Source organism: Grampus griseus, assembly GCF_964374135.1.
Source record: "Grampus griseus genome assembly, chromosome: 1".
NCBI classification, from domain to species: Eukaryota; Metazoa; Chordata; class Mammalia; order Artiodactyla; family Delphinidae; genus Grampus; species Grampus griseus.
This window is the reverse complement of record NC_139017.1, coordinates 151,050,293-151,067,670: the sequence shown is the minus strand read 5'-3', so window position 1 is coordinate 151,067,670 and position 17,378 is coordinate 151,050,293. Positions and strand designations below refer to the sequence as shown.

At 43.4% G+C, this 17,378-nt stretch overlaps 1 protein-coding gene across 1 annotated transcript; it reads right to left on the bottom strand.

Annotated features, from left to right (window-relative positions):
* Window positions 1-32: 32 nt before the first annotated feature.
* Window positions 33-16,765, bottom strand: PPT1 (palmitoyl-protein thioesterase 1). Its single transcript, XM_082678863.1, has 9 exons — window positions 16,636-16,765; window positions 12,955-13,064; window positions 12,602-12,729; window positions 11,825-11,895; window positions 9,783-9,885; window positions 5,735-5,825; window positions 4,790-4,888; window positions 2,779-2,850; window positions 33-1,487 (listed from the first exon to the last, which is right to left on the bottom strand). The coding sequence occupies exons 1-9, from the start codon at window positions 16,757-16,759 to the stop codon at window positions 1,365-1,367; spliced, it is 921 nt and encodes a 306-aa protein (XP_082534989.1). The 5' UTR covers window positions 16,760-16,765; the 3' UTR covers window positions 33-1,364.
* Between the last annotated feature and the right edge of the window lie 613 nt (window positions 16,766-17,378).

Here is a 17,378-nt window from a genome sequence, read left to right as displayed (position 1 = left end):
AATGACACCAAGGATAAGAAACTACTCTTTATTTTAAACAACTTCATAAAATTATTTTCACACGTCCCCACTTCTTGCCTTTCATCCTCTTAGTTGAAAAGTCTTGAGAGAGGTGAAAGAAAAATCACAGAGGATAAACTTTGCAGCACTAACAAAGTGCTTCCCTCAAGTATAGCTACCCATTTCCGCAAACTGGCATTCTGCAGAACAATCTTCCAAAAAGTGTTGCTAGGTTTTCATGGGATAAGGGATTGGAGGTTAAGACGTCCATGCTCAAATAGCGTGGGAAACGGTAGATTAAGGTTAGTTTTCTTTACTGTAACAGGAATTTTCAGAGTCCTTAATATTCTAAGGTGGGTTGATCTTCAAGAGGAGAAAAGGGATATGGAATACTCCCTAAGCTTTTTGAGCACTCTTTTTTTCACAGAACACATCAGAAGCAGTTTGAAGTGTGCGGTAATCTCAAATTTTTGAGATGGAAGTTAGAAAGCCTGATCTCTTCGCATTTTTCCTCCCATTCTTTGCTAATGCCAGCAATAGAGGGACTCTAGAATCCACACCACTAGTCATATTTAGAAAGGGCAGGTTCATCAAGGATGGAATGGAAAGAACTAACTACCTCCTCCTATTTTTCTTTAAACCTCCCCCGCCCCATCTCAGTTAAGCAATATGTACACCTCCTCCCTTAAGCCATCTAATTGGGTGCTAGTTCCCTCCTTTTGTGACAGAGCAACAAATTCATCACTACCTGAGGAGACAAAAAAAAGTGCTACCAAGGCAAGATGGTGGGCTGCCCGAATTTGTCTAATAATAGCTAAGACACCACAGAAAGCAACACAAAGAGGAGGACAGCCTCAAGAAATTATGTGGACACATCATCCAAGCAATACTTCTCCAAGCACTGGTCAAATCCCCACCAGCACAACTGAGAAAGCATTTATGTGAATACCTTAGGTCTGGGTACTGGCCCCTTGGCTTGAGATGTGGGTAGATTTTCCTGAGAAAGGCATCTGCCTTAGACTCTATCTCATTGGTTTAGTTTGTTTAGTCTCTTCCGGGCCTGGGCACAGTTCTGCCACTGACCTGCAGCAAACTCCTGATTCCTAAAACACTCTGACCACATCAAAGGGTTGTAAAATAATCTCCGTGGTTATTAGCTAATTAAACTTGCATTCAACACCATATGCTAATAGGATGAGGCAAAGGATAAGATTCCTATCTTGGATCTTTCCAAGCAGGGCATGTTAGACGGTGACAAGAGAAGGATTAGTTTCTAGCTGGATCTGAGCTCAGGCTTGGGCGTGGAGGGAACTGGTTTGGAAGTGTGAGGGGTTCCCTGAGCTCTGGTGCAAACTACAAGGGTTTCACTCAAGGAAGGGTATGATGTGGGCATAAAACCATGCTTCAGACAGTTGAAGATGGTCCCCTTCGAGAGCCAGGAACACCAGCTGTCCTGCGTTGTCCATTGCCTTTAGCCCCAGGCGGTCCTGCAGAGAGAAAGGCCATAATTAATCAAGAGGCTTAATGAAAAGCTTCATAGTGAAATCATAAAGAAAGTTAACTTGAGATATATTCTCAAAATGCAGTCCTTTCTCTTGAGTATTAAAATTTAGATGTATTGTTGAAAATGCCAAAAAGGATACTTGCCTCCAGTTTTTTTCCTATGCATTAAAAATGTATGTGCAATTGAGGTTATTCTATACAGTTTTATATTCTGCTTTCTGAAATGTTTCCCAAAGCTTCTGGAGGACCACCTATGAGTGGGCAAGCCATGGACAAAACTGCCTCAAAATGTCAAGTTAAGTGGGACTGAGCTAAAGACAAGAGAACATTAGCTAGATAACTTACAACAGATCCAACCCTTAGATGACAAAACTCAGACACTTTCATATCCTGCAGCTGAACATGTCATGACCCACAGCTGGGGTGCTGACAAACAAGTATGGATGGGAAGAGGAGCAGTTATGATGGTGCCTGCCAGCGTGTTGCTTCTGCTGTAGCTACCATCAGTTTGAGTTCCTGACAAGTTCTTAGTTGTAATATCCAAAACTCTTAACAGATCCTAGCTTCCCTGTCCTTTTACCTCACCCAAGATGGGGCACCAGATGCAGGAGAAAAGCCAAGAGATGACAATTGGCCTCTTAAATTACTTGGAGGAATTTGAATAGACAGAAGGCAAGTGGTTCAGATGTAACACTTCTGCATTTCGGGGAGAGTATCTCCCAAGATAAAAGCCTTAAGGGTACGGAAGGGCTCAGAACTGGAGGTGGTGAAATGCTGCCACCTGTGCTTGAGAAACAGGATCTACTGCTGAACAAAATTCACAGCTCTGTTCCTCAGTCTCCTGCAGGAGGAGCTCCCCGTGTCAGTGCCTGATTTAAAAACAGGACTTGCGCATCTGTTGTTTTAAAGTAACAGCCCTCTATGTTTCTGTCACGCATGGGGGCTTTGTAGTGGACTACACCTCAGCAAAGGAAGCTGGTTCTAAACCTTATTATCAGAAGGAAGGAGTCAGAGATGATGTGTCCCTTGTACATGCCTGAAAACATATGACGTACAGGTCCTTCAACCTTCAGGATGTAGGCTTCGGTAAACCAATGCCTCATAAGCTAGTGCAACAATCAACAGCCTAACAAGCCTCGTCCACATCAGACACGAGTCAGACGCTTCTTGAGCACCTGCTGTGCTGGGGTGTACAAGACAAGGTGTGTCACCAAAGCACCTAGCAGCTTCCGGAAGCAGGAGCTGAAAAGGACTGTGCCTCTCTTCCCCAGTTACCTGCGTGTACAGGGTGCTCTCCTGTAAGGGAATGGTTTCCTTGGCTTGGCCACTTCTGTAAAATCCAAACCACTGCAGGAGAGAAGGAAGAAATGAGGTCAGATCAGACACATGGCGCATATACTGCCAAACTGGTTTAAAACTGGCTAGTAGCTAAGACTACCAACAAACTGAACACCCTAACACTGCAGCAAGGAGGGAAAACAGCGTGTCCTGAGTCATCTCTTCTTAAGGGTGGGTCCTGAGGTATGAGTTAATCATTCCAAAGAGCTTTCCAACTCCCCAGAATTGCTGCTTCCTACAATTATTGAGCACCTACTCTGTGAAAATCCTTGTGCTGAAGTCTAAATATTCAAAGATGAATATGTATACAGTCCCTGTTTTCAAGAAGCTCTAGTCCAATGCACAGAAACAACTAACTGTTCAGCATGGGGGTCAGCAAACTTCCATAAAGACCAAATACAAAATATTTTAGATTTAAGGGCCACGTGGTTGCAGCTACTAAATGCTGCCATTGTAATGCAAAAACTGCCACAGGCAATATTTCTGAAATGAATATGGCTGCATTCTAATGAAACCTTATTTATAGACATTGACATTTGAATTTCATGTAATTTTCACATCATCAAATATTCTTTTGACTTTTTTCTACCATTTACAAATAATAAAAACCATTTTTAGTTTGTGGGCCATACAAATGCATGTGGCAGGCTGGATTTGGCCCACAGGTGTAGTTTGCTAGTCCCTGGTGCTCTGACACAATGTGATGAATGCTGATAGAACAGAGGCTGATGATTCTTTAAAAGAGGGAGCAAAGGCAATTCCCTGGCGGCGCAGTGGTTAGCACTCTGCGCTTTCACTGCAGGGGCCGTGGGTTCGATCCCTAGTCTGAGAACTAAGATCACGCGTGCTGTGCGGCACGACCGAAAAAAAAGCAGGTGGGTGGTAGCAAATTCTGCTTGGAAGAGGGGTGGCATCCTGGATGGAGGAAGTGACATTTGAGATTGGCCTTGACAGCTGAATAGAAGCTTGTCAGGCGGAGAAGCCCACAGAAGGGCGTTTTAGAGACTGAAAAGCATGAATAAGGAACACAGACACACAAAAGAAAAAGCACATGCCAGGCCCGGGGCATTTCAAGTAATACAGTATGGCTTGATGAGAGAGGATATGAAGTGGTCATGAAGTTAAGATTAAGTTGGAAAGACAGGTTGAAGACAGGTCAAGGCAGACCTTGAATGTGAACCTCAGGAATTTATAGACTTTGGACTCGTAGTTCTGAACGTTTTTTGGATCACGGATCTCTGAAAATCTGATAAAAATTATAGACCCTTCCTCAGAGGGTGCAACTACAGTTGACCCTTGAACAACACGGGTTTGAACTGCTCCGGTCCACTTATACGTGGATTTTTTTCCAATACTGTGGATGCTGAGGGCCGACTATAAGTCATATGTAGATTTTTGCCTGTGTGAAGGGTCAGCGTCCTAACCCCCACGTTTTTCAAGGGTCAACTAAGTTTGCACACAATTTGGGGCGGTTGGGGGGCTACAACCCTCAGTGTCCCATTTGTAGACCTCAGAACCCCTGCTCTACACAAAGGTGGGTGAAAGGGACTGACAGTTTTACCCAGCAGGCAGCTGTGGGCTTTTATTCGTTTGTTTCTTGTCTTTTTTTAGTTTCGCCGCACTCGGTCTTTGTTGCGGCGCATGGGCTCTTCATTGCGGGCTTCTCTCTAGTTGCGGTGTGCAGGTTTCTCTAGTTGTGGCACGTGGGCTCCAGGGCACATGGGATCAGTAGTTGCGGTGTGCAGGCTTCTCTCTAGTTGCGGTGCACAGGTTTAGTTTCCCTGCGGCATGTGGGATCTTAGTTCCCCAACCAGGGATCAAACCTGCGTCCCTTGCATTGGAAGGCGGATTCTTAACCACTGGACCACCAGGGAAGTCATGCAGCTGTGTTTTAATGCCATTTATTCTGATGGTCTCCTGGCATGTTGTGGCCTAAGCAGCATCTCACCTCAGAATCCACGGGGTCCACAATGGAATCGTTGAGGAATTTCACCATCACAAACTTCTTCAGGGCCATCAGGTTTTTCTTGTAGGACTCATTGACACCCTGGAGAAAAGGCGAACAGTAAGTACCTCAGGGACACTACCATCAGGTTATAGGTGGGGAATTAAAACCTTTCAGTACTCTGGTCTCCCTGACCCTGGGCCACCATGTTTCTTCTCCATGGTATGGGCTGCTTTTCTAGCTTCCTTCCCAGAATATACCAGGTACAGCCTTTTCTTACCATCCTATCTGACTGACAGTGCTCCCACCAACCATGGCATACTGGTGCCACCATGAATCCGTCACTGCACTCCAAAGGCCCCCATCACATAGGTTCAAGGCTTCTAGCCAGAGAAAGCCAAGGCAAAATAAGAAACTACAAACTCGGAGTGGTTCTGCTATACTATTCTATTCCCACCGCCCCCCTTCAAATTCTGTTTTTGTCTGTTTTAAACCTCTGGATAAGCCCAATATAAATTGAGCCATCTAGTTTACCAGAATCTCCCAAAGCATGCTCATCTTTGGGACACACTCAGTCCCCTCTGCAGTCTCTCTTCTAAGTAAATTACTCTTCTGAGAAAATACGACCCAAAAAGGATCCACTAGAAAGGCTTCCCTCAGTAAGGCAGCAGCTGAAGTTCCATGTAAGCCAGCCAGCACCTACTGAGCTCACCCTGCTGCTTCAACACTGGGAAAGAGGAAGAACCTACAGGAAGAAAGCCACATGAATTTCAGCCTCCCTAAAAGGAACTGAATCTCATAAGCACCGCCTCCCAAAAGACAGAACTTCTTGTTTCCTGGGATATTCTGCCTGGGATATTCTGAATAAACGGTCACTGCTAATCTGTTTATAATGCCCCGAACAGGAAAATGAATGCACATCTGTGGTAGCCTGGGCTGGGTGCTTACTCTCTCCTGATTGATATCTGCCAAGAAGATGCTGTGGTTGCGGTACATGTCCTCCTTTATGGGGTCGTGCCAGTATTCTGCTTGCACCAGGCTGTGGGAGGAAAAGAAAGAAAGGTGACCAAGCTGCACTTCGGTCAGCACTCCCGGGGCATGCCCCTGTGCACAGGCCACCAAGAGACTTCAAAGGGACAAAGGACCAGAGCCTTCGGTTCCCTCTGCCTGATCCATTTTTTCTTAGCATCTCCTATGCTCCTTCTTGTCGTTGAGATCCCAGCTTAAATATCTTTTCTTCAAAGACCGTTCTGTCCAAAGTAGGCACCTCCTCCATTACTGTCCATTGCTGCCCCGTTTCTTTCTGCCACGGGCTTAGCACTGTTATCTAGTGCATCTGTTTACTTGGAGACCCCCTTTCCCCAAGTAAACAGAGTATGTTACCCTAAATGTCTTATTTACAAGAGCATGTTACCCTAATTGTCTTATTCTCCACTGTATCTGCAAGACTTACAATGGGGCCTGGCAAACAGTAATAGTTCAGTAATTGATTAAATTATGAACAAAGTATTTTAAGTGCGACTAAAACTTAGAGACAACACAACCACTGCAATACTTATAAATAAAGGAAAGAGAAAGCTAAAGTTGAATAAATATTTTCAACACAGCACCACTAGTGGTACCAGCCCAACCCTGCCTACTAACTACGAGCTGAGCGCTGCACTGAGAGCTTCACACTCCATTGGTCTAATCCTCACAGCAACCCTGCAGGAAAACACTATTAGCCTCGTGCTGGAGGTGAGAAGTAGGCTCAAGGACATCCAAGGCCACACAGCTGGACAGTGTAGCGCTGAGCCTCTCCAACAACCCCCTAGAGAGAGAATATGGAAGGCCATGTCTTTTATTTTCCCTTCACATTTGATTGCTACTTCCAGGTTCAGTAGAGAATTCTACATTGGAAATCATTTTTTCTCAGAAGCCAAAGGTACTGCACCACTGCCTTCTAGCTAGTAGTTTTGCTGTCAGGGAGTCAGTGTGCGGCCTCACGGGGCTCTGCCCTTTACCCCCAGTGTTCTGACACTTCACGGGAATATACCTGGATGTGGGTCTTTTTTCACCCCTGACTACTTGGTGAGCCCTTTCGATGTAGAAACTCATGTCCCATAGTTCTGAGAAGTGTTCTCATATTACTTCTTTGATAATTCCAATCCACTCTTTCCTCTGTTCTCTTTTTGAAACTCCGATCAGGCAGGTATTGAATTTCTTGAACGGCTTCTCTAATTTTACCCATTCCCCCCTTTTTTCTACCTCATTGAGATTTTGTTCTAATTTCCAATTAATGTCTTCAACTTTATATTCCCATACCGCTAACACATTTTTGTTCTGGTTATCTTATTTTTAGCTTCCAGGATCTCTTTCTCTCGGATGACTGGTTTTACTTGCATTCTCTTCTAGCAGATGATAGGTTTTATTTGCATTCTCTTCTAGCATCATGGATGATCTCTTATCTCTGAAGATAATAATACAGGCTTTTTTTTTTTTTTTCCTTAAGGTTTTCTTCAGCTCCTTGAATTGCCATCTGTTTCTTCCAAGTTACTTTTTGCTTGTTTTGGTCTTTCATTTTGGAAGCTTTCCCCAGATGTCTGACTGGGGGTCCTTGGCTCACTGTTCATATTTAAAGAAGCTGACTGAAAGTTCTTCACGCAAGAACAGAGCTTATCTACTGGTGGCTTGACTACGTCCTAACTTCTTAAAGGATTCCAAAACATGAACCTATAGGTCTTTTCTCTGGGACCAATCAGCGTTTTCAGAGAGGGATCCGTCAAACTTCTGCCTAGCAGGTAATAAGCCTGGCTGCTATCATTCTAGGAGCAGAATGGGACGGGGTGGGTTTTCAATATGGTGTCTTACCACTGTTAGGTGCTTGTTATCTCGAAGTCTGGTACTACTTTTTTTTTTTTTTAATTAATTTTTTTTGTTTTGTGGCCATGTGACACGGCATGCGGGGTCTTAGTTCTCCGACCAGGGATCAAACCCATACCCCCTGCAGTAGAAGCATGGAGTCCTAACCACTGGACGGCCAGGGAATTCCCCTGGTACTTTTTTTTTTTTTTTTTTTTTGCGGTACGCGGGCCTCTCACTGTTGTGGCCTCTCCCGTTGCGGAGCACAGGCTCCGGACGCGCAGGCTCAGTGTCCATGGCTCATGGGCCCAGCCACTCCACGGCATGTGGGATCTTCCTGGACCAGGGACGAACCCGTGTCCCCTGCATCGGCAGGCGGACTCTCAACCACTGCGCCACCAGGGAAGCTCCCCTGGTACTTCTTTAGTCAAACTGCTCCAGAAAATAAATTTGGCTTCTCTTGTCAGGGTGGAGGAGGAGCAGTCACTTGGATGTGCATTTCAGGGAACTAAGGAGTTTGATCATTGTTTATATAGATTTTCAACAAAAAGTCCCATGCACTTACTCTACCTTCCAAGGTATCTTAGGCATCTAATTCCTGAGTCTTTCTGGGACTGTAAAAAGTGAAGCTGGTTCCTTCTTGTCAGTGTATCCCTCCACAGACATAAAGGTTTCAGAATTTTCTGCTCTACTAAAACAGTTATCACTCATTAATTTGCTTTCTGTCTTTAAAAAAAAATGTTGACGTCTTTTATTATCTCTTCTCTCCTCTCCTGTTCTCTTTGCCCTTGTGGGTTTATCACTTTTTATTCTTTTGCTACCAGTTTATTAAAGGTTAAGAAGGAAGTGAAGATAAACACATCCATGTACCACTTTTAATCAGTATTCAGGTGTCACTGTCCCCCCACCCCCCAGCTGACTGCTCCTCTACAGTCAATAATAATCCCAATTGTGTTTGGTTCACCAAAGAAGGAAACACAAAGAAAGAAAAGGGTGGATTCTTTCTGAGGCATCTGGGCAATAGTTAGAAAAATAAAGAGTAAAGAATAAAGAACAATGTAGCTTAAACAGATCATACATACCCATGAGAACAGAGAATATTTGGACATAAATAACCAAGCTGTGACTAGTCAAACCAGGGAAGGGGTAAAGCTTAGCAGTGGTTTGAGTTGCCTGAGTGGGTAGGAGGTGGAGATATAAAGTCTCTTAGTTTCCTTCACTGACCATCAGGTGGCACTGTTGACCCAAGACAGCTTTGTGGCTACATGTGTAGTCAGCCAATGGGTAGGAAAGGAAAAGAGAGCTAGCTGCAGGTCTTTTCTACAGGCCAGTCATTCACAAGGCTGTACCCTTGGACAGGCCTTCAAGGAAGTGTTGTACTGAAAAGCTGCTATCAAACAAGAATCATACACTTGGAAGACCCATAGGATAGATACCAAAACCATACAAGTTAATCCCAAATCTCAGTTATCACCCAGAATACTCCAGACCTACTGAATTCAAATTTCTAGGGATGGAGCCCTAGAATTCATTTTTAATGAATTTCCCAGGGGGTCTGATGTATAATTTAAGTTTGGAAACAACTGAAGGAGAACACACTCTGAAAGTGATCTTGTATATTTTTAAATACCCAAACACAGGTAGCTAAGGACATTGACATAGGAAGCTAACCCCTCATTGCTGACAACAGAAAGAATCTGTCCTCCAAATATTAACAGCAATTCCTTGAGCCTACTACTTTCTAAAGGCTTTTTTGGTTTTATTTTTACAGATGAAAATGTAATGTTGTGGGGACTTCCCTAGTGGTACAGCGGTTAAGACTCTGCACTTCCATTGCTGGGGACCAGGGTTCAATCCCTGGTTGGGGAACTAAGATCCCATACGCCTCGTGGCATGGCCGAAAAGTAAAAAAAAAAAAAAAATTGTTGTAATTACAGTCTTCTTTTATAGAAAAAATGTCTTCCTTTCCTTTAAATTAATATTAGAGCAGTTTTAGGTTTACAATAAAATGAAGCAGGTAGTACAGACATATTTACAATAAATATCTCATTTGAAAATCCCTAGCAACTACTCCTAGAATCACGGTTAGCATGAAAGTGAGCATGATATTTTCATTAGTGACAGTTCTGTATCCTTTTCAGCTAACCATACATACCGTTCTTGTATAGCTTTGTTGTAAGCTCCAGCATTCAGTGTTTTTCTGATCAAGTCACAGATGTGAGAGCTCTCTCCTGGGCACCGAGGGAGTCCAAAAACACCTATAGTAGTAGAAGACAAACATCCATGCCTTCAGTAGTCATGTACTGAATACCTACTATGTGCAGGGCATTGCAAGAAACAAAACCAGAACTAGACCCTGATCTTGTTCATTTATTCCTCAAGAAAATAATGTTTTGAGAATTAATACTATAACCAGCTTCCTCCTGGTGTTCCCACACTCTTTTCTGCCTCAGGACCTTTGCATCTGCTTCTCTCTGGAGTATGTATTTCTCTTACTCTTCAATGGCTGGACTCATTCTCATCTCTTGGGTCTTGGTTTAGAGAAGTCATACCTGAGTGCCCTAACTCAAGCAGTGCCCGACCCCAGTTCCTTCCCCTCCCCCAATTATACTTGCATCCTCATCATCCTCATTAATAACATTTTGGGGGATACCAGACATACCAGTTCTAAGCATATATTGGCAATAATTAATTTAATCCTCATAACCACCCTGTAGAGTAGAATCATTTGCACCATATTACAGATAGGAAACTTTTTTTTCCTTTTTTAAGGAAACTTTCAAACAGAGAGGTTAGATACCTTGTCCAAGGTTAGACAGTAAGTGATGGAGCCAGGATATGAACACAGGCAGTTTGGCTCCAGAGCCCACACCTTTCACCAATACAGCCACCCTTCTTCCTATTATCCTATTTTTCTTTCTTTATCATAGTTACCATTATCTGTATTTATTTTGTTTACCTATTTCATGTCTATTCTCCCCCCCGCACTAGAATGGAAGTTCCATGAAGGCAGAAACCTTGTCTGTCTTGTTTCTAGGTTTTTAATAACTATTTGTAGAATCAATGAATGAATGATAAAGCTGTTCCTACCAACTTGCATTTAAATAATACGTGTACTTTAAAAAAGTATCTTCCTACCTATTATTTCATTTCATCCTCTGAAAAATTCCCACAAGATGGGCAGGGTCTTATTTTAGTTTCCCTCATCTGTGAAACAGACCTACGATACCGAATTACTTGCCCATCAGTAACCGTTAATTGGGTGAAGCCAGTTTCCTGATTATAAGGAGAATCCGTCTGTTCCTACACCCTACCAGCTAACAGCTATATCCATCAGAAGAGAGATAACATTCTATCCCAAAGACACATCTTCCCCCAAAAGTAAATAATTCTGTCTAAATAGCAAACCTGTTGTTTTTTGAAAGATTTAATCTCTACTGTTAATTATAAAATTAACAAAAAGCCTACACACTATTCTTTGCCTAAGTCTAAATTCAGTAGGACATCACCCATGTCAGAAAACAGGAAAGGTTGTTGGGGGACTTCCCTGGAGGCACGGTGGTTAAGAATCCACCTGCCAGCGCAGGGGACACGGGTTCGAGTCCTGGTCCAGGAGGACCCCACATGCCGTGGAGCAACTAAGCCCGTGCGCCACAACTACTGAGCCTGCGCTCTACAGCCTGCGAGCCACAACTACTGAGCCCACACGCCACAACTACTGAGACAGCATGCCGCAACTACTGAAGCCCACGCGCCTAGAGCCCGTGCTCCGCAACAAGAGAAGCCACCACAATGAGGAGCCTGCGCACTGCAACAAAGAGTAGCACTGCTCGCCGCAACTAGAAAAAAGCCCACACAGCAACGAAGACCCAATGCAGCCAAAAACAAACAAACAAACAAATAAATAAATTTTTTAAAGAAAAAAAAAGGAAAGGTTGTTGGACTTTCCTAACTCCTAAACCACCACCTGTTACATGGCTGCAACCACCTCACCTCCATGAAATCATGTCAATTAAATTAGAGAGAAGTAGGTGGTAACCTAATGATTCACCTGTGTTCCAGGCCTCTGGAATCCTATTTCATCACCTCTCCTGGCTAATTTACTATAAATTAGAAAAACAGGATTTTTGCAAGGATGGCTGACTTCTTGTACAAATAGAGCTGCTAGAATTTTTTAGGCAAAGGGGACAAAGTTACCTTGATGTTGTCCCCCAACTGATATGAGATTGATCATAGGAGGTGATGGGCATCTCTGAGCCACTGCCCTCCTGGAGAAAAAAAAGGATTATCAGTTCCAACTGTCAGATGGAAATGTATCATCAACAATTAACTTCCCAGGGCTTCCCTGGTGGCGCAGTGGTTGAGAATCTGCCTGCTAATGCAGGGGACACGGGTTCGAGCCCTGGTCTGGGAGGATCCCACATGCCGTGGAGCAACTAGGCCCGTGAGCCACAACTACTGAGCCTGCATGTCTGGAGCCTGTGCTCCGCAACAAGAGAGGCCACGATAGTGAGAGGCCCGCGCACCGCGACGAAGAGTGGCCCCCGCTTGCCACAACTAGAGAAAGCCGTCGCACAGAAACGAAGACCCAACACAGCAAAAATAAAGTAATTAATTAATAAACTCCTACGCCCAACATCTTCAAAAAAAAAAAAAAAAAGAAAACCACAGCTTTTCTCCTTTAAAAAAAAACAAAGACAAAAACAATTAGCTTTCCAGATTAAGCTACTTAATCCTCTGTGGCTCCCCAAAGCCACAAAGTTTCAGGACTTTCCTCTGATACAACCAAACAAATCTTTATTCCTTCACAGAAAATAAGTTAAGCTCCATAGAACTTCTTCCATGGGGATATTTTAGAAGAGTTTCCCTTCCAAAATAGGTGAAGATTCCAAAAGAACTGAATGGGTAGATCTATCTGAATCAAAGGGAAAAAAAATCAGTTCCATGTAAGTGATATAACAAAAAGGGACTTACAGAAATTGGCCTCCCTGGGAGAATCCCATAGCATTGTAGCCTTGCTGCAATTTAGGATCCTTAGCAAGAATCTGACACACCGTTGTTACTTGGGAGTTGACATTCAAAAAGAAGCTGTTCTCCACATCCTAAAAGAAGAGCCACGAGAAGTGAAAGGATGGGGCTGAAAACTATCACTGGCACCTTCTCTAAGAGCAAACGTGTTTAGGTTGGTACCCTCACAGAAGCCACTCAAGAACTAAAGTATCACTGTATGATCTGCTGCTAAAAATACAAGGTTAAGCATCTTAATCGTATATTCTATGAAATCAGTCAGCAAACCTTCAAAGGAACAGAGCCGTGAGGGGCCTCACCTCTACCAGGGTCTTCCCAATCTCTAAAGACAAGACGTAAATTCCAGGTATTTTCTTCTCGACCATTTTCTTAACAGCGCCCATGCTTAAGGGATTACAACAGCTGTCTCCTAGAAAACAAAGGCAATCGTGGAAACTCATGAGTAAAAAAAACATTATTTTTTTAAAAAAACTTCTGTGCTTTAAAGGCATTAATGAAAATGTGAAAAGACAACATACAGAATGGGAGAAAATACTTGCAAAACATATACTTGATAAGGGTTTAATACGTGGAATATACAAAGAACTCTACAACTCCACAACAAGAAGACAATCTAATTAAAATGGGAAAAGGACATGAACAGACATCTCTCCAAAGAAGACACACAAATGGCCAACAAGCACATGAAAATATGTTCAACATCAGTGGTCATTAAGGAAATGCAAATCAAAATCACAATGAGATACCACTGCACAACTAGTAGGATGGCTTTAATTTTTTTTTTAATTAATTCATTTAAAAATGGAAAATAACACGTGTTGACAAAGATAGGGAGAAATAGGAACCCTTTACATTGCTGGTGGAAATGTAATATGGTGCAGCCACCATGAAAACAATTTGATGGTTCCTCAAAAATTTAAACATACAATGACCATATGACACATCAGTTTCACTTCTGGATACATACCCAAGAGATGTGAAAACCTTATGTCCCTACAGAGATTTGTAGAAGACTAAAGCAGCATTATTTGTAATAGCTAAAAGGTGGAAAACACCCAAATGTCCATCAATGGATGACTGGATAAACAATTGTGGTACATATATACAATAAAATATTATTCCACCATAAAAAGGAACAAAGTATTGACACATGCTACAATGTGGATGAACCTCGAAAACATTATTATAAGTGAAATAAGCCAGAGACAAAAGGTAACATATCGTATAATTCCTTTTATATGATACATCCAGAGTAGGCAAATCCATTGAAACAGAAAGCAGACTGAACATTTCCTGGGGATGATGGGAAGTGGGGGATGAAGAGTGATTCCTTAATGGGTACAGGTATTTTCTGGGGTGATGAAAAAGTTTTTTGTTTTTTTTTTCCAGGAAATGAGTTGATTTATTTATTTTTCTTTTTAATTAATTTTTTTTGATGAAAAAGTTTTGAAACTAGAGAGAAGTGGTGATTGCACAACGTGAATACACTAAATGTCACTGAATTGTATACTTTGACATGGTTAATTGTATGTTATATGAATTTCACCTCAGCAACAACAAAAAGAGAGTTCAGCTCATGTTCATCAGGTAATAACAAACTTCAAAAGCCCACACAATATAATGGGGACACCAAATTCACAACTGAAAATAAGCAGGGGTGCAGATTCCCTTATCATCTAGAACATTTGGGGTTAATAGACTCAAAAACACTTTGGAATCTGATTTCTCTTTAGGGCCAGGACTACAGTAAGACAAGTAAAGCGCCTAGGACACAAAATTTAAGGAGGTGCTAACTCTTGCGTTCATGTAAGTGCTGGCCTTGAACTTACATTTTGCTTTTTTTTTTTTCCTGTTTCAAGGAACCAGAACTAAGAATAGGAAGCAAAGTGGCCGCTGAGTGGGAGAACTGGGCTGAGATCATTTTGCATTTTGAATTTAATCATCCCATTTTCAACCTGAGAATAAGCTTAAGAATTTGTTTTTAAAGAAGGAAAAGGCCTCAAGCATCTTTGATTTCTTGCACTAAACTATAATTGTGGGTTACTTAACTGCCTCCCATACGGAGTGACTGTGCTCTGGGAGGGCACGGAGCTCCCCTGTTCTCCTTTAACTCCACTGTAGTAGCCCCAGGCCCTGGCACAGAGCCTTGAAAGAACTGTCTCTATTTACTGACTCTAATTCCACTCTGAACATTTTCCTTTAAGCCATTTCAAAAAGGCTCTCACTCTCACCACTCCCCTAAAAGTGCTTTTGTCAAGGTCATTAGTGATCTTCCTATTCCTAAATCCAATAACCAATTCTCAGCCCTCATCTTATTGGACCTGTCATCAACATCTCACAGTTTTTTACTCCCTTCCTCTTGAAACATTTTCACGTGGCTTCCAGGACTCTGCCCTCTCCTGACTCTACCGCCTCCCTAGTCGTTCCATCACTGTCTCCTTTGCTAATTCCTCCCCATCTCCTCAACCTCCAGACCTGACTGCTTCAGGTCTCGGTCTTTAGACCTCTTCCCTCCTCTGTGTACACTCACTCCCTAGGTGATCTCACCCAGTTCCATGGCTTTAAATGCCAGCCATATGCCAAAGGCTCCCAACTTTAATCTCCAGCCTGTATCTGTCTTGGACTCCACACTCCAAATGCCTCTACATCTCCTGGATGTGTAACAAACAACTCAAATTTAGTAAGTCCAAAAGCAGACTCTTGGTTTTCATCCCAAATTTGCTCACCCTACAGGCTTCCCCATTTTGGTAAAATGACAACGTCATCCTTCTCACTGTCCAGGCCAAAACCCATGGAATCATCCTTGACTCCTTTCTCATCCCACATCTAACCTGTTATCAAATCCCGTTGGTTCCATCTTCAAACTATATCCAAACTTTGACCACTTCTCAACATCTCCTCTATTACTAAACTGTTTCAAGTTACCATCACCTCTTGTTTAGATTACTGCAAAAGCTTCCTAACTTTTCTCCTTGCAAAGATCCACGACCCCCTACAATCTATTCTCAATATAGCAACTAGAGTGCTTTTAAAGTGCAAATCAGACCATGTCACTCATCTGCTCAAAACCCACGAGAACTTCCCATCTCATTCTAGCCAAAGTTCCTACAGTAGCCTTAGTAGGCCCAACAACATCAGCAGGCCACCCCCATCCCCCTCCCATCTCTGAACTAAACACCTATTTTCTTCCAGCTACAATGACCTGAATGCTGTTCCTTGAACATACCACCATACCTGACATACTTCTGCCTCATGGCCTTTGCATCTGCTGTTTCTTCCACCAGATATTCACACAGCATCTTCCCTCATCGACTTCAGGTCTTTGTTCAGGTGTCACTTTCTCAGTGAATCCTTTCCTGACCTTGCTCTATAAAACTGCAAGCCCCCACTTGCAGTCTCTATCCCCCTCTCTGCTTTATTTTTCTCCATTGCGCATATCACCATTTAACATATTATATTACATTATATTATTATATTATATTATAGTCTGTCTCTCCCACTGGAAAGTTCTAAAAGAGCAAAGAATTTAGTCTATTTCGTTCACTGCTGTATCCTCAGCATCCAGTAGGTATTCAATAACTATGTGTCAAATGAACTACTGGTGCCTAACAAATCTCTTCAATGTGTGAATGAACAAAAGGATGGATGCCCCGGTCATGCAGCCACAGCCCAGCCTTCCCCGAGCAAGCGTCTGATGCTGCACCCGGACGCCGCTGCCATGGGGATTAAACCAGGACACCACGTAAAACCCTACCGCAGTGCACACCGCTCTGTGAGCGCTCACCAAAAGACAGCTCCTTCCGCATCTCCCTTTCCCATGCAGAGTAACCCCCAAATCCTAAACCGTGGGGACTGCCGGGTGCTGTGTGACCACTGTCCTCGCCCTCCACACTTGCACTTTGCAGAAGCGAACACAGGTTTGGAGAGGGAAGGAGTCGCCAAAACCTTTTGACTCTCTTCTCACTCCCTCCTTCACTTACCCATCCCATGCCAGATCACCAGAGGCAGCGGGGCCGGCGGGTCAAGATGCCCCAGCGCCAGGGAAGCGCAGGACCCCGGCAGGAAAGCAAGAGCCAAGAGCCACAACGAACTGGACGACGCCATCTTGACTCAATCACATGACCGCGCTCCCCTCTCCTGGGCCTGGCGCGGGAGGGGCTGGGCCGCAGCCTCCGCATCTCCGCATGGGAAGCTGCGCGGACTAGTGTCTGTCCTGGAGTGTTACCCTAGCGAACAGACCGCCCGCAGGAATCAAACGCAAGCCAACATTTATTCAGCGCTTCCTACGCATCAAACACTATTCTAAGCGCTTTACATCTGGTATCTGATTTAATCCTCGTAACGACGCCGAATACACTTCTCCCCATTTTATGGGTCGGGACACTGAGGCGCTGAGCATTTGGGTTTGGAACCAAGTTCACAGAGAGTAAATTGGCGGATCCAAAGTCTTTGCTCTTAACCTCTGCATTGCACTGCCTTTGGAAGAAAAGTACTTTGTGGAAGGAAGAAAAGAAGGAAGGACTCAGCTCTCTATCAGAAATTGAAGGGGAGGGATAATTTCCAGGGTTAATCATGGCAGTGTGGTATTCTCTATCATGAAGGAAAGATAGGACTTCAACAGGCAAAGATGAAATGCGGGAGAAGGACTGTTATGAGCTAAGGTAGACAGGAAAGCTACCTGTTTTTTAGAAATAGCAGAGCTTGCAGACTGACAAGAGCATCT